The sequence below is a fragment of the Pseudopodoces humilis genome, chromosome 13 (genome assembly GCF_049639895.1).
Source record: "Pseudopodoces humilis isolate 2021_Gansu_Grassland_sample_001 chromosome 13, ASM4963989v1, whole genome shotgun sequence".
Taxonomy (NCBI): Eukaryota; Metazoa; Chordata; class Aves; order Passeriformes; family Paridae; genus Pseudopodoces; species Pseudopodoces humilis.
Window position 1 is genome coordinate 16,337,269 of NC_142212.1, and position 23,847 is coordinate 16,361,115.

Here is a 23,847-nt window from a genome sequence, read left to right on the forward strand (position 1 = left end):
CATGGCTGTGCACTGCAGAACACCAAGCAAGCCTTCACCCTTTTCAGAGCTGTCGTGCAGGTTTTCATTTCATTATTTATTACTCCTAATCATATTTTGTAATACATTATGTAACTAAGAATACAGTAATATGCTGTAGTATTTACCCTAAATTTTTATTTATCTGGTACAAGTTGGGCAGCACACGTTGCCCAGCAGCTCCAGCCTGACCCCAGAGGTGCTGGACTTCCTTAGGGGGATTCCATTCTCTTTGATTTGATACAGCCACTTCCAGGATTTCACACACAGACATCTCAAAGAACACTGTAAATACATTTCTGATGCAGCCTCTGAACCTTGTAAGCCGAGGATAAATCACCTCACAGGAAGGGCTGGTGCAGAGCTGTGCCATTGTGCTGGCTGTGCTCACCCAAGCCTTTGTCTGGCTCTCCTGGTGTGTCCCACGTGCCAGCAGGAGCACTGGCATGCCCCTGGCACATGCAGGGCAGCATCACCCTCTCCTCCCCTGCTCAGAAAAACATCACTGTCCTCTAGAGAGACAGAAGCCATGGGAGCACAGGTACCCACACACTGCTGTGCTGTCAACACATGCCAGTGCTCCAGAATGTCACAAGAGCACTCAAGCATCAGGCATTTGCACCACCCTGGATTTGGGTTTTCCCTGTGGAGAAAAGCTACAGTGAAAACGTTGGAAACACCTTTGTGAAAGCAAAAAACACGGCTGACTTTTAAACAATCTTATCCACGCAGGTCTTAGCACACCCCAGGTATTGCAGCATCTATCCTGAACCACATTCCTGGTCCACAGAGAGCAGAGGCTTCATGCAGAGATCCAGGTTAGGATATTGCCCTGGCAGGGCATCCTTTGGCACTGCCTGTGCACTGAGGAGCTCTCCTGGGCACATGGGCTGGGTGTGGGTTCCTGCTTTTTGACACACTGGAGTTTCCTCACTCCAAGAATGCAGCAAGGAAAGGAAAGGAAAGGGGGGGGAAAAAAGCGAAACCAAAAAGCCAAACTGAGGCAGGTCTAACCTCCTGGAGCTGGATGAGTGACTGAGAAATGCCAGGGAACATTCCTGGCTGTCATCAGTGAGCCTCAGCTGCTTGCCTCATGGGGCTGGGGATCTGCTCCTATCCAGACTCATCCCATGGCTCTTCCCTGCCCACAAAGGAGCCAGCAGCACCACAGGAGAGGGCAGGCCATGGGACCACATCTCAGGGGCCTTTGTGCATCCTCCTGTCCACATCCCAGGGCCTTACAGTTGGGCCCACGTGCCCTTCCATGAGCACTTGAAACCTAGAGACTGACCTGAAGTTTGTCACGTAGAACAAAATATTTTTACAAGAGCTAATTGGAAGGTTAAAAGCTACTTGAGAGTAGATGAACTGGCTCCTGCTGAAGGAGCCACAGGCTTGGGCTGTGAAACTGCCAGCACAGAGAAGGCTGCAGGCAGAACCAGGGCTCCCCAGCTTTCCCTGTGTGCTGAATTACCTGGTGCTGCCCAGAGAACCTTCTCTCAGGAGGAAGTGATGCTCCTCATCCTCATCCTTCTGCTGCCCACAGAAGCTGGACACAACAGAAACCCCCCTGCTTCTGGCAGTTTTGCTTGCAGGAACAGGGATGCCACACTTTGGGTTGCTACAATTAGAGCACACACCTTGCAAGCCATAGGGATAAAAAAGCCAGCCTGCCTTCAAACTTCTTTTTTTATGCTTCTCTTCTCCTTTGCTTTCTGACATGCTTTATTCATACACATAAACACATATACTGGCACCCAAACATTTTCATATTGACCAGGGTTTGTTTCAATAGCAATGGCATTTTCCACATTCCATCACAAAACCAGATCCATTTTCCAATTCCAAAATTATTTGTGCTACCTGTCTTGTTAAACTGCTCCAGTTAAGGAGCAATTTAAGGATGGCTACAAGCTGCCAGGACCCTTCATTTTAAGTGGCAGATATGTCAAATGGAGATTTGCTTCTTAATACCCATAAACCAGTGAGGCCTCAAGTTCTTCAAGCATCTTTCAAACTTCAGTGTGTTGTAAAAATGCACCAATTTCCTTTACTCTTCCAGAAAGCAATTCCTGTACAAAGCACAGTCACAGCTCTCCCATTAACCACTTTCAGGTTTCTATATTCTTTAAAAAAATAATGAACACTGGATACTGAATAAGAATTCTCCAAAATCCGAAGCATACTGAAGGTAAAAACTTTGGCTGGCTACACAGAGCTCCACCATCAGTTAGTGATAAAGGATTGTTTCCAAAGGAGAGGTTGTAAGAACCAAGTGACCCTCTCAGACTGACTGAACCATGAGTGAAAACAAAAGGCACCAGAGTTTGACATTAACTGGAAAATCCCAGAAGCATCAGAGTAAAGTTCACTGAACTGCAGCTACATGTAGGGGCATGGCAAAATTTGCTGTCACACCACTCTTATTCCAGACCAAGATGTACCTGCAGCAAATCAACCTTATTCTTTAAGATTTTCATTACCACATCCTGATGTGACTTTTAAAAACATGTATTTTACCAATCTGAATATTTTAAGATAACAGTGGAAGCTCTTCAACCAGAAAGTAAATAGAGAAAGTATTCCAACAACTGGTTGTAATTGCTACTTTATTGGATTTGCTATTACTGTTTACTGTTACTTTAACATCACACTGAATTGAGGCAGGAAATAAAGGAATTAGGGAACAAAATCCACAACACAGGACCTTCCTCACAGGCCTTTTCTTCTTAAGACAAGTTTGATTCAAGGTCAGTGAAGAGAGGCTTGCCTTGAGTGTTTGCTCTGCAGTGTAGGAGGATGTGCAACTGAGCAGAGCCTACCTGGGAAGTTACAACCCAGATTTCAAGTATCTTAAAAGCTTTGGAGTATTTAAGACTCATTGTAGAGCACTGAGCACACAGCAGGGCTGTGAAAGCAGGACTAGGAAACCACCATCAGCCTCATCCATTTACATGAAGCATCAGCATTCAAGGCAAGGAGAGAGTCAGCACGCTGAGACCTTCATACTTCAATTAGCTCTAGAAATCAGACATAGCCCCTACCAAGTTCTCAGGACTGAGTATGTGGCAGAGGAGCAATAGAAGAGAGGTGCACAAGAAGCTCCAAGTCTTACCTGGTGTACACAGGACTTGGCATTCAGAAAAAACAGCTCTACTGTAGTTCTGTCCTTGAGAAAGGAAATGCTTTCAATGTAGAACCTGAAAATTAAAAAGAGAACCAAAAACATGAGTTACTCTCTTGAATAGGTTTCATCTTCCTCCCAAGTAATTTTATTTCCTCAGGGTTTTGTTCTCTAGCAATAAAATAGCACAGAGGAACTATGAGCTACTGCACTTAATTTCCTGCCTTTTAGGAGGGAACAAGTAGAAATCACAGCCTGGCAGCACACAGGGAACAGGGACTCCTGGCTCAAGAGATCCTGGATATGTGATGACTTTTCAAATGAGATGAAAACCCTGTGGAATGATACAGGAGCAAAGCCCATCCCTGCTCTGCAGGTGAAGTCACAGCAGTGGAAAAGGCAACTCTGAAGGTGCTGCAGGTGGGGAAGCCAGTCCAACACTCTGCTGGAGGACTGGGGTTGCTGGCAGCCCTGCAGGACCACCTTCCTTCCAGGAGAGCAGAAATGTTAATAAGAGCCATTCCCTCTGCTCCAGGTCCAGATGCTCCCACTAAATGCCAGGCAGAAAACACAACATTTTTACAGCCAAGCAAAGACCTGGACCACCACTGCCTCAGCAGTGTAGATCACCCAGGGCTTCCCAATCTCTTGTCCTTGACAGCAGGAGGGCTGGATGACCCACACAGGGCAATCAGAACCAGACCAAACTCTCCCACAGCCCCAAGCTGCTCTTGAGGCTCCTCAAGCTCCATCCCCTGGTGATTGCACTGATGATCACCTTGGCATGGGTGATTTGTAGGACGTTTGAGCAAGTCCCCAGCAGCAGCAGAGAGAATGTGGCAGGGAGCAGTAAAGCTGGGACCTGCCACACGTGTCAGGAATGTTTGCAGTGTTTATGCTGTGACTTCAGAAAAGTGATACATTAAATAGTAATTGCTTTAATATTTCACATTCCTACAGCGTGTTCCATCGAATTAATTTTAAAGCACTCTCCAGAACGCCTCTGCAGGTAATTTACCCATTTCACAGGCATGCAGCCTGTCCAAGGGGCAGCCCAGCAGCCTGCCCCAGACATTTGAAAAGCTATTATACATTTCCATGACTCACCTTCCCCATAAACTCTACAAGCCACAGGTGTATTTCCACCATCTCTTGATCTCCGATATATTTTTTTTCCAACAGCTTTCTTTAACTTTACTTTAAATACCCTTGAGTGTTTCTCTTTAGAAATGCAGAGCAGAGGGCAGGACCCACTCTCTTGATCCCTTCCCAGCCTGCTGCCAGACCAACCCTTCACAGAGTGGACCTTCCTCAGCCTGCTTCACTGCACCAAAATGTGATTTTCCTCAGCTAATGACCTCATTTGCACTTCCAGTTTCTTTCAGCCAGGGTCAGGTGTGGCTGACTTACCCTCAACAGCAGGGCAGCTGTGGCTCTGAAGACAGGCAGCTCCCAGTCACTGCTGGTACAAAGCAGGAAGCTGTAGGATCTATGGATTTAGGGTGAGGGCACAGGGGGGCACTGCCCCTAATCCCAGCTGTGTCCCTGTGCTCCATTTCCTCTGTGTACAAGCTGTACCTTCTTATCACCCCACGCAGATGGGGAACACCGGACCACAGAGATAAGGATGTTCAGGGCATGGCAGGCACGTTTGGGAACACCATAAAGTGCACATTCTGCTTCTACTTCCAATGCTATCAGCATTCTTGAAGCTGAAATGACGCTTCTGAAAGTCCTCAATCTGCATCATCGAGCCCTTCAGCTGAGTGTTCCATCCAAAAACCTCTGAGACTGGATGGAGTTTATGCCACCTGGCAATAATTAAAATCTCAAAGGATTGTCACATGTTTCCTTATTGAACAGCAAAAGCTCAGGGATGAGAAGCGATGAAAAAAACCAGGAACCTGGAGATTCCTCCATTGCTGGTAATGCAGCTGGAAACTGCAAGTTTTGAAGTGGTTTTTCTGATGGAATATCTATTTTCTGTGGATCAGGCAGTTTCTGCAGTGCTAATTATTTCTGTATCTTCCTCCTCCTTCGCTGCATCTAACTGCCCACCTCCTTGGTTACCTGTTTTGGATCTCATGACCCCAGAGTAGTCAGGCTTAAAATTCCCTTCTAGAAGTTGATCTTCCCAAGCCCACTCCTCACACATTAACTCTTGCCCAAGTCTGCACACCCTGTCCTGCTGAGGAGCATCTTGCAACAGAGAGGGCCAAAATGAACACCATGAGCAAACAGCATAAATTCCAACCAAAAGAATGCTCAAATTACAGGATTACCTTCACAGCTTTCTTGGGCAGCCATAGGCTTTGTCCTCCCAGGTCCTGATCAAACATTGTAAATATACAGTGAAGAGCCCATCATCCCTTTATAAATGGAGCTTTTTCTTTCTGCTAAGTGTGGAAGAGGAGCTCTGGACACCATCAGACATCAGCATGTATTCAGCCAGAACAAAGTGCCACTTGTTTGTCCCATTCCCCTGGGATGGGACGTGGGGAGGCGCCGCTGCCAACCGAGCCAAGCTACACAAGAGGCTCTGCCTTGGAAGTGCTTCAAATAATTAAGCACACAAGGCATAAATTTACCCAGATCTGAAAAGCAAATGAGGTCAGTCTGCTCTCACGTTCCCTCATAGACTGCAAGGAAAACAAAAACTCCAACAATATTCAGAATATGATGCTTGATCTCTTCTGCCAGCACAGCTCTGTTTCGTAGGAGAGAGTTTTGTTCAGGCCCTTAACCAGCAGAGCTTTGCCAGCCCTAAAGTAATGCAATTACATTGGCCAAAATAATAATTTTGCCAGGGATTTTATTCTTTCCTGGGGACTGGTTAAGCTGTGAGCAAAATAACCATCAGCAATCCCTTTAAAGTACAGACAACCCTTAAGTAAACAGAAGAAGTAAGTAAAGTTGTTTGAATAAACTGTATTGCAATTTAGCACACTCAAAGACAAGTCAGGCAAAGAAGATATTTAAAATATGAGGTTAAAAAATAAATAAATGAAACAAAACCCCCAAACCCACCTTAGGAACAATGTCCTAGTAACAATTTAAAAAGTAGCAAGTTCCAACCTACTTTATTTCATCGTTAAATACAAAAGAGAGCAGCACTTAGCCAGGGCTTAATCTCCTTCTAAAAATAACATGTTGGTTTGACATTTATTTCCTTTATCAAATCTGTAATCAGTTCCTTTAAACAAAACCCCCTGGTGATAAACCAACCCCACTGGTAATGTTTGCTTGGTGGAAACAATTACTCACCTAACAGCAAAGTACAAAGTTGCTGGCCCTGGTTTCTTGGGCAAGTCATGGTCCAGGACACGGTGATCCAGCTGCAGCCAGACGCTCTGACCTCTATGGAAACAGGTTGGGGAGAAGGTTAAAAACTGGGATGGAAAATACAGAAATTCAGTTCTTTTTAGTACCCCTGTTTACTCCAAGTGTTACATTAAAAAGTTCAAGACTCAGCTCCAAGGCAGGCAAACATCTCATCAAATGATTTCCTTTTTTTACCTAACCCTTAACCCTGCAAGGCTGAGCCATGGGTGCCCTCCAGAGGCCACACACTCCCTCCAAGCACCCAGCCCTGTGCATACACCCTGGGATCCCACTGGACTTTCTGGGGAAGCCAACAGCTTTTAGATAATCCCCTGGCAGCACTTTAAACCTCACCATGACTCGGTGCCAGCAACCAAAAACATCCAGAAGAATTTCATGGCAGCTCTTCTGGGGGAAAAAATAAGCCAAGTACAAACAGTACCCTCAAGGGATTTACAGAAGAGCTGGGGGAAAGTATTTTCCAGCAAGTGAAAGGACAAAAATATTCTAGGGACAGCCCAGGATGTGAGTGGCTGGTAAAAATAACACAGTGCTGGGGTCAGAGCCCAGAGGGAGCAGCTCCCATCAGCTCCATGAACTCCAATGTGTCCCCAGGCCAGTCCTGCACCTGCACGTGGGATGTGCCTCAGATTTGAAGGTGAAGGCTTCCATCCAGGACTGCATAAAAATTGACAGTGGGAAGCAGCAGGAACTAATGTTCTTCCCACTAGACAAGAGGCTGATTTAGGAGCTGTTTTAGTGCACAGCTCCATGTCCCCACTGCCCTGAGCACCTCTGATCAGCTGAAGGTAACTCCTCTGGTAACTCCTCTGGAGATGCTGGCCCTGCAGCCAGCAGATGTGGGGAGGCATTTCAGTGCCCTGCTGAGAGATGAGCCTAAGCAGCAGGTGAGTCTGCAATGAAGCCAGCTGACCCTGGGTTAATGCCATGGAACAGATCTCCCACGGTGCTCCAGAGCCTGGGCACAGCATCACCCCCAGGCTCAGCCAGAGGAACATGGTTCTGGGCAGGACTCAACTCACAGCTCACTCTGCCTGGGAAACTTGGGGTTAAAAGGCTCAATAATACATCTGGGATTCAGGTGCAAAGCAGTAGGAGCAATTCATTTTGGAAATAAATGCAAAACCTTTTTGTTGTTACTGAAAGTGCAGAGGAGGAAAGCTGAGGGTGTTCACATGGGAAATCATCACTGAATCAGTTTTTTCTCCGTCTGAGACAAATATGAAATGTGAAATCATCAGGAAAATATTTTACAAGGATTCTCTGGTTTGTGCCCAGAAGATATTTTCCAAATATTTTCTGTTTTGTGCCTTCCCCTTTCCCCAGTCAAGCAGCACAAGCACAAGGTATGAAACCCTTTCTTATTTGAAAGAAAAAGTCATTTTTCCATCATACCAAGCTGCCACAGTATCAGAGATAAGGTTTTACACTGCAATAATGACACAGCTGTTTAAACTAAATAAACATACTCACGTATCATCGATAAATGTTATCCCAAAATACTCCTTTTCTTTCAGGTTGAAGTGTGAGGCCACCAGATCCAGTAACTCCCGAGACAAAAGTTTGGGCTATTGAAAGAATAAAAATAATTTTATCTATTTCAGTCCAGGCTTTTAATAAAAAATAGAAGTTTTCTGTGCAAACACTGGCATTTGAGTACATATGGCCATGCTGAAACCCTGTTGTACAACTGAATACAGAAGTGACATATCAGATTCATATCAGGGTGTCTCAGTGGAGCTGTGTGGAGCATGGAGAGGCAATTTGGTGCTTAATCCATGACATTAAGCTGAAGGGCACAGATTGAGTGCTGCTTTCCTCTTTCCGGGGGAGAAGGCAGCATCCCAGGCTTTCCTGCACTTATAGCAGGAAGGAATTTTCAATTAAGATAATATTGTGTAGTGGAGGATCTTGTGCTTTGAGATCTGTTACAGGAATAAAACACCCTCAAACCCACAGAGTTTTCTTCCCATGTGAACGACAAAAAACACCACCACAAGGGGTGTGTTTAATATCCTTTATGAATTTTGGTGAAAGCAAAAACTGAGTGCAGAACTGCAATATTTTGCCCACAATGCACAGGGAAATCCTTCAGCTAACCCAAGTGTCAGGAGAAGCACATATTGCCTCAGCACTCTTATTCCACTCCTGTGAGGTTTTCTACTTAGAGGAATAACTTTTCTTCAACCCTCGCTTCAGCCCCCAGAAGAAAAGAAGCAGAGAAATCTGGCACTGGCTGCCTGTCCCCAGAAGAGTGAGGTTTGTACCTGAACCAGCAGCTCCAAGTTCCTGTCATCGAGGAGATGCACCTGGCAGTGCCGGCCCTCGGTCATCTGCAAAGACAGCAACACAGCCCTGTCAGGAAGGGCAGGATTCCTGCCTTGCACCAGAGCAGTGAGGCTTGGGGACAAGGGCAGTGTGAAGCAAGTGTCTGATTTTGATGGATAAGGGAATTGACACCGTACCCGAGCTGAGAGTCCTTCTCCAAGGACTCCATCTGGGGAGCTGCCTCAGCACTCTCAGTTCCTGTCAACTTCAAGATGGAATTAAGGGTGCTTAGCAGCACTCAGGATCAGATAAAAAAAAAAAAAAAAACATAAATGCTGTGAGAATTAAATGTGAGGATGAACCAGCCTGGCCAGTGCCACAGCCACAGGCTTTTGCTCTGGTGAGGAGTAGATGACCCGGGATCCAGGAAACCCAGATCCATCCAACCCTCCCTGCAGATGGGTCAGCCCAGATCTGGTCCACTGACCTGTGTCCATCTCTACCAGCACAGTAACATTTTCATTTAGCTATTGGAAGTCATCACCTCCACGGGATTCTTACATAGGAGCTGCACACATCAGGAAGGTGCTTGAACTGCATGACTAAGAATGGGGTGAGCTTTGCAACCTCTGATGCTATATCTGAACCACCTCTTTCATGTCACATTTATCTCCTGCAAACTAAGTCTCTTCCTCTCTTTAGGAGGCGAGCAATTCAGAAATAGCTGCCCATTATACCCTTTTAATATCTGCCCTTTGAAATCTAATACATTTCAATGAAAGCTTTTACATTATTTAATATCTATTCTAATTCTGGGCCTTTCAGCAGCTTCAGTGAAGACCAGCTTTGCAGCACTCTTCGGGTGAGAGCTGGTGAAGGAAACCTGGCTTTCATATTTGTCCTCCCAGCCTCAAAGTAACTCATTTTCCTGACAGCACAAGCTTCCAGCCAACTCTAAATTGTGAGCTGTGAGCAGAGGCTGGGGGTGGTTTGCTTAGACAGGGGCTCCCAGAGGGATTAAACAGCAACACACAATGGTTTCTCCTTTCATGTCCCTCTGGCTCCGCAGGAATAGGGACAAGGACAGGGCTGAGCTGTAGTGCCATCAGCAGCTCTCATCACCTCCTGTCCCTGTACATGCTGCACACCCAAACCTTGCAGAGACTTCAAAATAAACACAATTTATAGGTGATTCCAGTACCACCGCAGAGACCTCCCAGCTCTGCCCCCCTTTGCACAGCGAGGGCTGCGGAGATAGAGCCAGCCCTTCTGCCCCCAGCACCCAAACCAACAAAGCTTCATTGTTTCAGCTAATTCAGCTCATTTGGACCAGAAGCAGAGAGGGGGTGCCCTCCTGAGGAGCTCCACAAGCAGGTCAGAGATGCGCATCTCCAGGCACAACTCCCTGTAGCGGCCGGGAAAACTGGGCTGCAGCATCTGTGCCCAAACACCAGCAACTTCTGGCACTGCTGAGCATCACATCGCCCACCAAACAGCAATACTGGTACAGGGAGCACTTGCAGAGCGAGTCTGGAGTGAAGAAATCCCTTCCTTTCCCTTTGTCTTACTGCTACAAACACGAATTTGTATGGAAGTGCCAGATGAAGAGCAGCACATGGTGCACGCAGCAGTTCAGAGCTCAAGGCTGCTCCAGCCGGAGACAGCAGCGATCTCACCCCTGCATCCCCTGCACAGCATCACCCCCATACCCTGCACTCCCTGCAAGGGACAACTTCCAACACTTCATCCCCCGGGTTCTGGAAGCAAAGCTGCACCACCGCAACTCCAGCTTGCGGCACGCTCCCTGAGATTTATCTGCTGCCCAAACACAGTACCCAGAACCCTTAAATCCATTATAATCCACTCCCAGGTCCATTTGCTCCCAAGAGCTGAAGGGCTGCCATGGCAGGCTCATAACTAAGTCGCCCATTACCATCAATTAATCATCTAATCAGCGCACTCTTCAAGGTGGAGCATATTTCTGGCTCTGACACACTGTTACCAATCTGCCCCCGTTGCCAAGTGTCGAACACGATAGTGTTTTTAAATCATTCCCCATCTGTTGCTCTGAGATAGCACGAGGGTTGCCATTATTTAATTGTGAGCTGCTTTAGTTTTCACCCAGTGAAATCACATCAATCACTTCTGACTGTTTTAATTGCCTTGGTTGTCTGTTGTTAAGTAAAAAAGGTTTCTGTTATAGCAAACACATCCACAAAGCCTCTTGCTGAGAAGAAAGAAAGGTATCTGGAAGGATTAAAACATAAAAGAAATACCAAGCATCATCCATGCTTCAATTCAGCTATCCAAGGTAACTGCAAAGCACCTCAAAAAATAAACAAACCTCATGACACCCCTGAAGATAGGCAAGATATAATTATCCCTGATTTTATTGATGAGACAACATAAGGAAACATCTTAGAAGTCTCATTTAAAAATACAGATATGGACATTTCAACCCTGAGACGTGAGGAATCTTGTCTCAGAAATCACACATCCACTTCCCAGAGCTGCAGAAGATGCCAAGGTGCCCAGTGACAAAGCACCAGGAAATGCCTCTGCTGTGACAAACCTGGCAGCTCCCACCTGAGTCCCCAGAGCTCTGTGGCCATGGGCTCGTGCCACCCCAGGAACACTTCATGGACAAAGCTACGGGACAGCAACGTCCAGAGCCATGAAATGCCTGTGGCTGTAGCTCCAAGAGGAGCTGCATGCACCCCCCTGCCCTCCCCCAGCCCATTACTGAACATCTGAGGGCTACATTCCTGCTCAGACACCTTCTCCACCCAGGATGAAGCACAGGGATACTCACTGCCTGGCACCACAGCCTGCTCAAGCAACACAAATCTGCTGGTGTGACCGTCAGCTTTGCATCTGTAGGCTCCAATCTCCAAACAAAGCCGTGTTAACCCCGACAGTCCGAGCCCTTCTCCTCCTCCTGCACACCCAAAGCTTCAGCCACCAGCACCCTGGTTCCTGCAGCTGTGCAGGAGCTCTCTCCAAGCATCCACACCTCATTCCTGATGGGGCAGAGAGCATTTGGCTCACCCTCTTCTTACAATCAGAAGAAAACCACTCCAAATTAATATCACAGGGAAACACAAGCCCATCCTACATCAGGAATGTCGCCCACCAGAGAGGTCATTTCCAGGAGACAGCTCTGCTCACATCCAGCTGCCTCCCTGTGCAGACAGGCCTCTGATGTACAAGGCAACACTCACCTTTCACAAGCCTTTTCTGTACAGGAGATGGAACCAAAGGCTCACCTCACAAGCTTTGGAGTGCCAATCCCCTCCCACCAGCCCTGTATGGGCCCAGCAATGCCACAGCAATGCTCCAGCACTCTCACAGGTACCAACAATCTGGTCCCATCCTCTTGCTGGATGAGGATGCTGGATGAAGCTGGAGAGCTTCATAAAGAGGCTTCCATCACCTTCATCAATGGATTTTGGCCAGGGAAAGATGCTTCCAGCTCAGCAACTGGAGACTCTGAGCTCCTGGAGCCAGAGCAGCAAAGGACTCCTTTTTAACTCCCCCAATGTCATTGATGTGATTCATTATCAGCAAATCCACTTGCAGGTTTGTTTCCTTGGGCTGTGGGAAGGGACTTGTGCTGTGCCCCAACTCCCAGGGCACCAGGCTCCTCAAAGACCCAAAGCCCTGCAGCCCTCGCTGAGACATTTTCTTTCATCTTTAATTCAGGATGCCCTGCTAATCTGAACAATATAATTGATTTTCTGTGTGTTGGACCAATCCATCACGAGATGAGCACAGCTGTCTGGCTCAGTCAAGAGCCAGTGTGAACAGTCTTGAGATATTTATACACACACACATCTGTTTTCAGCTTATTCTCATTGATTTGGCATTGTCTGCACAAATGAACAATTTCTGCAACATGCCCCCAAATTTGTTGTCTTAGCAGTTACTTTTGAAAAGCCTGCTAATATTTAAGCTATTACCCAGTAAAAGAAGTAGCAGCGTAAAATTCATGAAGCATCTCGGTGTCTCATCTCATTCCCAATAGGAAATTAGGAGAGAGACATTACACAGCCCTATTTTTGGCAAAACCATGCTGAGAGACTGGGAAACAATAAAAATCCAGCATCCCAAAGTCACTTGTATTCTCTGTACACAAGTAAGCAGCAAAACCTCAAAAACTGAGAGGACTGAAAGGAGACAAACACTTTCCACTGCAGAAATACAGTTATATCAAAATACTGCAGCTCTCCTAATTTACAGGCAGTCAGCAAGAATCTGATTCACCCAAATCTTCAGTAAAAAAGGCAGATAATGAAGGGAAACAAACAATTCTCAGAATATCCATGTGTGGAAATTAAAGCATATGGTGAGATTGTAACTCTACATAGAAAATTAGCATCATCATAAAGGTTTCATTAGCTGAGAGGAAACAACATTTTGTCCTCCCTTTTTTGTCACCAAAAAAAAAATATGACAAATTCTCCACCTAAAATCATCAAAGCAGATTTTCCAAAACATCCATCCCTTAAAAAGAAAATCAGCAAGGCAGAGGAAAAAAACCTACTTCTTGGCTACTTAGCCCAATTCCCTACAATATCCTGAGCCTGAATGTTTATTTGGGGAAAAAAAGCACATGCAGGATATTTATGCTATTTCTCTTGGACAGAAACATCCTCCCTATGCAAAGCTGGTTGTTACATGCAATATTTTTAGACATCCATGTGTGTCATCCCGTTAGGGAAAAAAAAAAGAAAAAGAAAAGAGTAATTAGACAGGGTGTAAACAGGAAATCTCAAAAAAACCCAAACCCTTAAGACAAAAAAAAAAAAAAGCTGTCAGAATAACACATCTCCTGAAGGGAAGCTTAGGAATGGAGAATCATGAAGGGTTTGGGTCAGGAGCAAACCCCAAAGTATTGTATTCCTTCCAGGTCAGATTTCTCCCTCCCAGAACTGGGCAAGTTACAAAGAAGTCACTTGGCCTATGTGCCACTGACTTCTATTTTTAAGCCTTTTTTTGTTTTAAGGTCTAGAGAAAGCCAAAAAAACCCAAAAACCCCAAACCAAACAACAAAACCCAAACCCTAAAAACTCTCTGGCCAGAGAAGAGAGGATTACACGTAAGCTGCACATAATTAAGACAAAACTGGGAGCTGTGTCTGCCAGTGAGAGGCTCGGAGCCCTGTGCCTGCATCCCAACTGTTCTCCCTGGGGATGTGCCACGGTCTGGGCTCAGCCTGCACACACTGCACCCCTGAACGAGGACAACCTGCCCAGGGTCCTGCAGCCACCTAAATACTCACCAGCAGAAGCTTCAAAACCACCCCCACTCACATCCAGTGAGGCTTCACACCTTTAATACCCTGAATTCCCTGAGAAGTCTTTTGGAAGGAGCAAACCTCTTCCCCCAGTTCTCCTCTTTCCTTCCTCCCAAAACAAAACATTTTGTTCAGGGTGCTCCTGGAAACATCCCAGCGTGACACCAGGGATTTACTCCTCTGCATATTATTTCCATGAGCTACTGGCAGGGTAACCACGTGAAATTAAACTTCACTGGCAGATGAATAGCTCCAAAAGATATTTTATAGGCAGTACCTGTACTGATGCACCCAGTGATGAGGGAGAAAGTGGAACCATTTTTACTACGTAAATGGCCAGCACACAGCCTTAAACCTGCAGTTTGAGAAGCGAGGAATTGGACTGTGGTACACCATTAGTACATAGATTATAAAAACTGGCTCATTTATTCCTGGAACAGGCACACCACAGTGGCTCAGGCAAAGCACTGAAGAAAACAACACAGATAACAAAAAGCCAAAGAGCAAAATTCCCTCTCTGAGAAGGCGCTGCTGTCCCTTTGCACACTGACTCCACAAGCCTGTGCCATGAGGCCATCCCAAAATGCTTCCATCCTGCTTTTGGCAGCGACTCAGAGGCAGCAGTGCTGTTTTCCAGGTGCACAAGCCTAGAGCACCAGCCTGGATCTTCAAAGGATTTCACCTCCAAAACCCTACCTGAGCTGCACTTAAACACCCATTAAAGCATCACCAATAATTTCTTATAAAGACTGTTTGTTTTTTTATCCAAACCTCTCTTCTGTAACTCTTAAGCCTGTCAGAGATTTCAAAGCTTAACACTGAAGCCCCTACACTTCAGGTTTTCATTGGCATTTAGGTGGGATTTTTCCTTTGCTTCTGAAGGCATTTGGGATCAGCTCCTCAGCTGCCTCAGATCAGCACTGCTTCATTGACTTTGGTACAACCAGCCAGCTTATGTCTGGCCCCTGAACGTGCACAGCCTGATGAAAATGTGAAATCACATGCAAGAATGTCTTGCAGTAAGGAGCTGCCCTAACCAGGCACATCTCAGGAAAATAAAAGCCTTTGCCTGTCCTTCTGGAAGGAAGGGGCCTGCATGCAGCTGGGGGGAAGAGGGAAAAAGTTATAATGGTTTAAATGACCTCAGAGTTTCCTGGTGTGTCTGTTGGGAGAGCAAAGCTTCATCATGTTCCAGCACTTGGAGTCACTCAGAAATTTGAGGAATAAGCAGGAAAATAACAGACAGAAGTTTGGGTCTATACCAGCACTGCTAAGGAAGCTTTTTAAACAGCCTGAACAGATCTCCAAAAACCATGATGCACATTCTGGGGAGCCTGTCTGCAACCCACAGGTCTTCCCTGAGCAGTGTAGGTGCCATCACTCAGTGTCCTGTGGTGGGAGGTGCTCAGGGTGGAGGACTGGAAATGCTCCACTCTCCCACAAGTGAAGATCTGAGGAAGGGAAGCATTGCCCCAACCCACTGCCACATCCCAGCCCACTGTGTGCCTCTCCACCAGCTCCTCTGCCACAGAGCAGTGCAGTGCCCTCCCCTCTGGGCTCACTGACACCTCCTGCAATGCCCAGTGGGTCAGCTCTGGGTCCAAAAACTGGTGTGTTCCCCAGTCTCTGCTCACACCAGCCAGGACAGCCAGTGGGTTCCTGCCATGACACCACAGTCTGGCTCCCACAGACACAATAAACCTGCAGTGATCCCTTACAGGGCAGTGGCAGAGCTCCCTCCCGCTTCATGGGGGCAGACCATGTCTCCAGACATACTGCCTCTCCTTCCTAATCTTCAAGTCATAAAGAAGCCTTTGGCTGAAGTCCTGTCTCCAGTGTAGTCAATTAATTTTGCCATTAATTTTAACAGGGTCAGGGTTTTTTGCCTTAAATCATTTGTTATCTCACTATTAACCTTTAACAGAAGCCAGTATCTGCTCAAAGTTAAACAGCCAGTGATGCTCCACTGGGGCTGGCTACATCTTTCATCCTTTGTGCTCTGGCAAACCAACCTGCAGGACCAACCAGGTGACTCCAAGTGCCACCCCCACCTCTCCCAAGGGCTGCAGAGGCTGCTTTGGCCCTGCATCCATGAGATGCTTACCCACAGCCCCTGCAGGGACTGTGCAGACCTCAGGGTATTCTCTTTCTCAGGACCAGCCAGGCAGGGACACTTAAAGCCATAACTGAATGACATGCACTGAAATAACATTTTAAGATGAGACAGGCTGGAGAAAAGTGCAAGTTTTGCGCTTTGATGCCCCTTTGATGCTCTACATGGAAATGTTGGCTCTGCTGAAGTTGGGCAATGAGCTGGAGATAAAACACAGTGCCTGGAACAGGGGGCTGAGGGGCTGCCTGGGTTGCATGGCACCTTCCTAAAATAGCCATGTGAGCTGGAGATAGGATGAAAAAACTGGCTCCTGCAGAGCATCAACTGACTTTCATGTAAGCCCCACCAGCTGAGCCAGTGAAAAAGTCTGGCACAGGAACAGCCCAAGTGCTCTCTCCTTCACTGCAGGCACTGTGGCTTTGCAGGGCCACGTGCCAACAGATTTTCCATGCAACCCTCCTTTTCCCCATTTATTCTATTATTTCTCATTGCAGGGGATGGCAGATCTAAGGGACTCTTTCATTCACTCTCTTGATGGCTTGTACAGGAGACAGGCACAGCCTCTTGGGGTCATTAGAAAGATCCCACTCACCAGAGCAGGGCATGGGGCTCTAAATCTCATCCTCCTCTCCCAGAATTATCTGAAATAATGAGGAGCACACTGTAATAAGACCCCCAAAAACTGAACAAAACCGAAGAACAACGATAAATTGAAATCCAGGAAACAACTTAATTGAATCTTTCTCAAAATGCTAAATCCAGTAATCCAGCCAGGAGTAAAACCCTTTGCCAAGAGCCAAACACAAGCTGCAGAACTGCAGCTTCTTGCTCCCTACCAGGAGTGTGCAATGTGAAGAGCTCACCCCTCTCCCCTCCATGAGGAAATCTTGCAGTGTGGCTGCCTTTCCTGATGCTACCCATGGCCCTCCCTGGACTTGCCTTTTCTCCATTGCACATGGGGGTGCAGGGGTTGCTCACTGGGCACCAGCACAGGGATGAAAACACTCAAGTGCTCAGGCAGCACCAGCCCCATTGCAGGAGGCAGGGGGAAGGATTGCTGCTAAAGTCTGGCCCCAGACTTCCAGCTGCCAAGCAGCACCCAGCCAGCGTTGCACTTCTCCTGGCAAATTATCACAAATGCGGAGTCCCTCTGACAGAGGGGGAGAGGTTAGCTACCCTCTTGAAGGATCGGCACCTTTATTGCATGAGCATTCTCCTCAAAGGTGTCTCAAGCTGAAAACTGAAGTGTTTCTCAAACAGGCCATGCCATTCCACAAGTGCTGATGTACCATTCCTGCCACTCTGCAGCGTATTTAAAACAACAAGAGAAGAATGGGCAGGCAACTTTACAGCTAATGCTATTTAAAAAAACAAACACCTATCTGGAAAATTAATAGGAAACAATCAGTACAAATCTGCCAGAAATATCAAGTCAATGAAATCCAACATCTGCTTTCCTTGGCAGCACACAGCCAGTAAATTTGTGTCTGCAGGAGACACGCTTATCACCAGCAGCGCTGAGACTCTGCAGGCAGGTCATTACTGCACACAGCCCATGGTGGTGGCTTGTTCCAGTGCAGCCTCCTGGGAATTTAGGGGAAAAAGGAATCCTGCAGGATCAGAGTGCTTTCCTGATGCAACCTGACAGAACAAATGCAGTGCTGCCCGTGAAGGGGCACTGCCTGGAGGCGGCAGCATCCTCTGTCCCTGAATAAGCAGTGCCACAGTGGGGCAGGACTGGCCACCTGCCCTCCTCTGACCTGTCCTGACCTCTGCTCCCCAGCCAGGAGGCAAAGCAGTTAAGCTCCAGCTTCTTTGCCTAAGTCTCTGCAACACCAGTCTCAGGGTTTATTCCGTGCAGAGCTTCTGGTAACTTTTCCTGTGTTTTATCTCACCCCAGCAGCCATCCCTGACCCGCTTGAACAAACTCAGCTTTCCCTGTTACACACAGTAACACAGTTGCACATACATGCACAAGATGAAAAAATACCTTTGTAGAAGAATAGTTTCACAACTCTGGAGATCCACACCCTGCCCTTGGTGCCTTTTTGTGTCTCCCCAGCCCTGAAAATCTCCCCCCATTTCTGATGGCTTTTCACAGGATGCTCCTCTGTCCCCTCCACCACCTCCCTGCTCAACCCTGAGTTGGGTTTTTGAGGGAGGGCTCCCAAAGCAGGAGATACAGGCAGAGCAAACCCTGACCAAATAATTGCCATCCCCTCCAGGCAGCATCTCATCTCCTAAAGTCATTTTGAATCTCTTCTTCTCCTGTCCCATCCAGTCCCTGCACCCAGCATACACCCCTGGACTTTTCCAGCCACTCATGCTTGGCAACAGCCCCTCAGGAAGTCCAGATGCCAGCCTTGGGCAGACATCAGGTAAGCAGGAGATGAAAAATAATTCAAAAAGAAGGCTAAAAGTGCAAGTCCTTTAAATATCTGCAACTCTTAAAAAAATTGCAGAGAGCAAATAAATAAACCAAGAGAAGTCCCAGCAGTGGGTATGGGCTGGAGCAGGCAGCGAGCAGCGTTTCTGTGGAGGCGAGGAGCCAACATTCCCAGTGCCAGCACCTTGCCAGGCACTCAGGGGGGCTGATCCAGATGGTTCCACATTTCTCTTTTAAAGCTAAACAAGTGCTTTGGATCAAAGGCTTCTTTCTTAGCAGCTCTGTGTGCACTGCTGCATCTCCAGACCACCTCTTCACAAGGGTTTTTTGGGGGTGAGAGGGGAGGGGACCTGATGAGGAGATATTTAATAGTTGCATGCTGAAAGGAGTTACTGTACCAGGCTCCGACCGCCTTTTCTCCGGACTCATGAATCTGCGCTTTGTTCGGGTTAAATCATATCTCAGAGCAGCCCAAAAGGGTAATCTCTGCAAAGAGGTTTTCTCTCTAACCAGAAGTTAGAGATCTTTGCCCCAGCTGCAGCAAAGTTACCAGAACCCAGCTTGGATTTAGCCCTTTGCTAAAGGAGCCAAGGCAGCATTTACAACAAAGGCAGGAAAATGCAGCTGTAAATGCTGGGATAAACAAACAGCCCCTTATCTCCCCAATGGAGTGCAAAAGATGCAAAGAAATTTTTATGGACTGATCCTTCAAGGCAAAGAGAAGAGCAAGCAGAAAGGTTTCAGCCCACACCATCCTAAACTTTCTTCACTCTGTGCTGCTTTCTGCCTCTCTGGGGCTCACAGTTCTGAGCTCTGCACGATGTTTAACTCAGGACACACTGCAAGAGCACTAAATAAATAACATTATCTGTCACTGCTAAGCATCAGAAATTAAAATACAGCCTCTTACCTCCACATCAGACACCCTGCTGGTTTCAAATGGACTTGAGAAACCCAAGAAGTACTCCCAACGTGCATGCACTAAGCCTTCATGTTTTCTGTACATTTGAGCTGGGGGAAGAAGGGAGACACGCTCCCGGACTTCTTCCGTTGCCATATAATCTGAAGGAAGTGACCTTCGCGTTTTGCTGCTTTGATTACACATTCAGAAACAAAAGCCCTTCCAGAGTGAGTCAGGGGACACAAGGGGTTGAAAAGGGATTGTTAAAAATGGGAAAGCATTACAATTGTGGGCTGGTTTTTGGTTGTTTTTTGTTTTGGTTTTTTTTCCCCCTGTGATATTAACCCCTTTATTATAAAACAAAACCAAATTAAAACCCAGCAGTTGGTGACCAAAGGCATAGCATGGGTGCCAGTCCTGGGGCAGTGAGACACTGGTGTGGGACCACGATCCCCATGCTGGCAGCTCTGTGCTCTCTGGGAGCTGCCATCAGCCCTCCCAGCTCCTCCACCCCCACACTCCTACCCGAGGACAGGAGGGGCTGCTGTGTAAAAACTTGGCACAGTGCTAAAACTTCAAGCCATCCCCAATCTGAACCCCTTGGAGCAAGGCTGAGCCCTGTGGCAGCAGGGACCAGCCCATCTGAAGGGATAGAGGACCAGAGATAACCAGAGCTGGTCTGCTCAGCACATTCACAAACTCACATCTCCACTGTCCCTCCCTGCAAGAGACACCCCAGGGACAGCACTGCACTCACTGGGTGCCCAAACTGCTTCCCAAAGCGCAGCTCTGCTGCTCTGGTGTGGGGTGCTGCACTCTGGAGAGGGAGCTGAGTGTGTGGACACAGTTCACACCCTTGGCCATCAATCTCAACTTGCTCCTGCTCTACAGGAGTGCACTTTGCTGCTGGCAGGGGAGTAAATCATGTACCTGCTGTTCTGCTGCTCCTTTGCAGGCTGCTCTCTGTGTGCAAAACACCCAGCTCTGCTTTGAGTCCCTGACTACTTCCCCCCTGGCACATCAACCCACGAGGCTTCACATGCCCCCAGCTCTGACACAGCAGCACAAACTGTGTAACTGTGCCAGGCAGAGCACAGGTGTCACACAGAAACTGCTCTCAAAGAAATCACACAGGCACAGAAACTGCTCTCAAAGAAATCACACAGGCACAGAAACTGCTCTCCTCAAAGAAAACTCAAACAACTGACACTGCTCTCACTGAAAATAAAAAAACACAACAACGAAGAACTGTGCACCCAAATCCAGGAGGCTGCAAGTTCCAGAGTTCCAACCTGACCTTCAGGCAGGTACACAAGAGGCACAAGGTCTCAAATTTACACCTGCAGTTACTTCAAAAATCTGAATGCTCTTACTCAGTTACTTATGCTCTCAACTGAGCAGTCACTATGCACACAGAGGACAAAATGTGAAGACTCTCCCTACCCAGTTTTTAAAATCCAGGGATCTATTTTAACAGAAAAAAAAAATAAAATAAAAATAAGTTCAACACCTGGAACAAACTAACTTGCTTTTCCCAGAATGAAAACAGGTCAAACTTTGACAGCAACACCTCACAGATGTGGCTCCCTCTTCTCAGAGGTCCTGAGGGCCCTTGGCCCAGCTGAAGTCCCCCAAATAGGAGGCTCTGTGCAAGTGTTTGAGGCCAACAAGAGGTTCCATGAAGCTGCAGAGCACTGTGTAAAGACAGAGCCTTCCCAACAGTGCTGGGGAGAGAAGCAGCACTGCCTGGTCCACCCATCACACAGGGTGAGTCAGCCCTGCTCCCCTCTCTTCCCCAAGTAACCATCAGCGCAGACACCTCCAGAGGGCAGCTACCCCAGACACCCAGGATGCAGTGAGGTGCCAGAGGAGTCTCACCCTCCTTGTTTAATTCAAAAGAACCAGCTTTGATCAAATAACCACCCCTTAAATAGCTGCAGACAAAGAGTTGTCTTTTTTCCCAGAGTTATTTTGTAAAAGCCAACATTCTCATAGTCATGAGACTACAAAAGCTTTCCACTCCATGCTCAATATCACAGGTTTCATGAAAAACCCATAAGCTGGCCCCACATCAGGCAGGAGGGTGCCAGGTCAGGTCCAGCCAGCTGCTCCAGACTGCACCAGCAACCTAAGTGGTGGCAGCGAGACAATTTTGGGAGAGGATTTCACAGCAACAAACTTGCACTGGTCTCCAAAACAGACTCCAAAGCCCCAAAAATAAGATGGAAAATAGACAGTGAGTCATGTTTCCTTAGAGAAATGACGTGAAGGTTACCTGGGTGGTGCCAGCTTCTGCCCTGCTGGGATAACCACAGGGACAGGAATAGCTGGAGGAGGGAGAGCACAGCTCCTCAGAGGATCCGTGGCTTCCAAACAAACGTAAACCAGGGCTGCATAATTCAGCTGTACAGGGAACTTTTTATAATTGGGAAAAATTTCTTTTCAAACTGAGTTTGAAAGTTTGAAAGAAACACAGCACACCTGTAAGAGGTAGGAAGCTGTTGGGAGCTGAGCAGAGGGAAATATCTGCAACTCTGAGGCACAAATGAGCTGAGTTTGGGGACAGCAGTGCCACAGCCCTCCACTGAAGGGTGACCCTACAGGGAATGCAGCACACCCCAGCCCCCCCAGCAAGGTGAACAGATGCACTGAGCTTGATATGAGAGAGGAATTACTGCCACTTTCACCAGGGCTTAACAAACAGCACCCTGCTCCAAACCTCACAGCCTCTGGCCAGCCCACATCTCCCTGCCTAGAAACCACTGGCACAGCCAAAGGTAAAGCCAGGCTGCTCAGGACCCAGCACACCACCAGCAGTGCCGTGGGTGACTTCTCCAGCCGCATTCCCAGCCCTGCTGGCACCACACTCCTGTGCCTGATGGCCAGCAGGGAGATGCACACTGGGGAACCCATCCCCAGGCACCTGCCCCACCTCAGCTGGAAAAGCAACAGAAACATCACAGTCTTAATCCTAGCACTGCTAGGACTGTAAAAGATTACTTTTAGTGGCTAAATCCAGCACTTTCAAGCTCTTCTCAGCTTTTGGATCAAACTTACTCTCCCCATCATCTTTCCCCAACACACCACTGATGCACATTTAAATGAATGACAGATCAATTAGTGGGGAAAAGTGTATACATGTGTATTTGTGTGTGGGAGGGTATTTAAGCTAATATATTCCAGCACTGATAGCTTTATCCTCTTTGCAGTCTCTGAGAATGAACTGGCCTCCATCTGTACAGAAGATTAGCAGAATTACTAATCACTAATTATGACTCAGAGGTTTTAAGAGCAATGCAGACTGTACAAGGGGTGGCCTGATTTTCAGAAAATGAGGGGACAAAGATAGCACAGTGTTATTTTAAGCATATGGACAGTCCATCCGAGATCACAAAGCGCTGCAGTGACAATGCCAGCAAAAGGGGTGACAGGGAGACAAACACTCAGAAGGACAAAAGTGAAGCCAGGAAAAACCAACACGTGCCTGAAACACTTTTAATTTACCTTTTCACACAGTTTGTGTCCAGTCAGAGCGAGCTGGCCAGCCTCTCTGCAGAGGCCAGAATGGAGATTTATCCAGGCAAGCTCATACAGTGATACCTTTGTACGGGACTTTCTGCCTCTGAGAAGTGGTGCCAGCGACATTTGAAATCTAACGTATTTTGTGAGCTGCGTCACATCGAAGAGGAAAAATATTTATACAGGCCCAAGTGGTTTGTGAATAGAAGGCACTGTTTGAAACTGGCACTGTGACACCCCGAAGGAAATGAGATGAAGTTCACAGTCTGGTTGTGAAGTTTGTCAGTGAGGGAAGAGGGAGAAGCCATTAAAAAAAAATAAAATAATAAAAATTATATTTTTGTTTGAATAAACTCTCTCAAACAGAAAATGCTATATCATGAGCTCAGATGGAAATGTATCTGGCAGAGAACTCTGGAAAGCTGCTGTTGGAAGTGTGCAGAGCCAAGTTTAACTCTAAGCTGTCAGGAGGCAGTGCCCAGAGCTTGTTCTCAGCCCTCCTAAAGGCTCCCCAAAACTCCCAGCCATGGGGACACCTCCATGTGCCAAGTTTGGACATGATGGGAGATCCAGCAGTGCCAAAGCTCTGCAGGTGACATATGAGCAGCATCACTGGATTAGATCAGATCCCTCCCAAAAGAAAAACAGCTGGATGAAAGCAGCCAGAGCAAAGCTCTTCCAGGGTAACCCGTAATCCCCCAAGCACGAGTTTAAATCTTTGAAGGAACACAGACACATATTCAGTGTCCTCTGAAAAGGTTTTCAAGCTCCCTTTGAAAAACCCTGACCTGTAGGAACACCTGAGATTCTTCTGCTGAATGTCACTCCTGGGGTCTGTCTGGTGTGGAACAAAGTTGTGCCCTGAGAGCGCAGCCCCAGC

The 23,847-nt window shown here is 47.2% G+C and overlaps 1 protein-coding gene across 2 annotated transcripts in view; it reads right to left on the reverse strand.

Annotated features, from left to right (window-relative positions):
* The window catches only part of FRMD4B (FERM domain containing 4B), a 90,538-nt gene that overhangs the window by 49,535 nt on the left and 17,156 nt on the right, over positions 1-23,847 (reverse strand). The window contains exons 2-5 of one of the 2 annotated variants that reach the window (XM_088061867.1): positions 8,752-8,817; positions 7,958-8,052; positions 6,407-6,499; positions 3,134-3,218 (exon numbers count right to left, since the gene is read on the reverse strand). In XM_088061867.1, the coding sequence (XP_087917993.1) occupies positions 3,134-3,218; positions 6,407-6,499; positions 7,958-8,052; positions 8,752-8,817 (339 nt within the window). Of the gene's footprint in view, positions 1-3,133; positions 3,219-3,920; positions 3,944-6,406; positions 6,500-7,957; positions 8,053-8,751; positions 8,818-23,847 lie in introns of those variants that run through there. The other variant, XM_088061868.1, reaches the window with a different exon arrangement.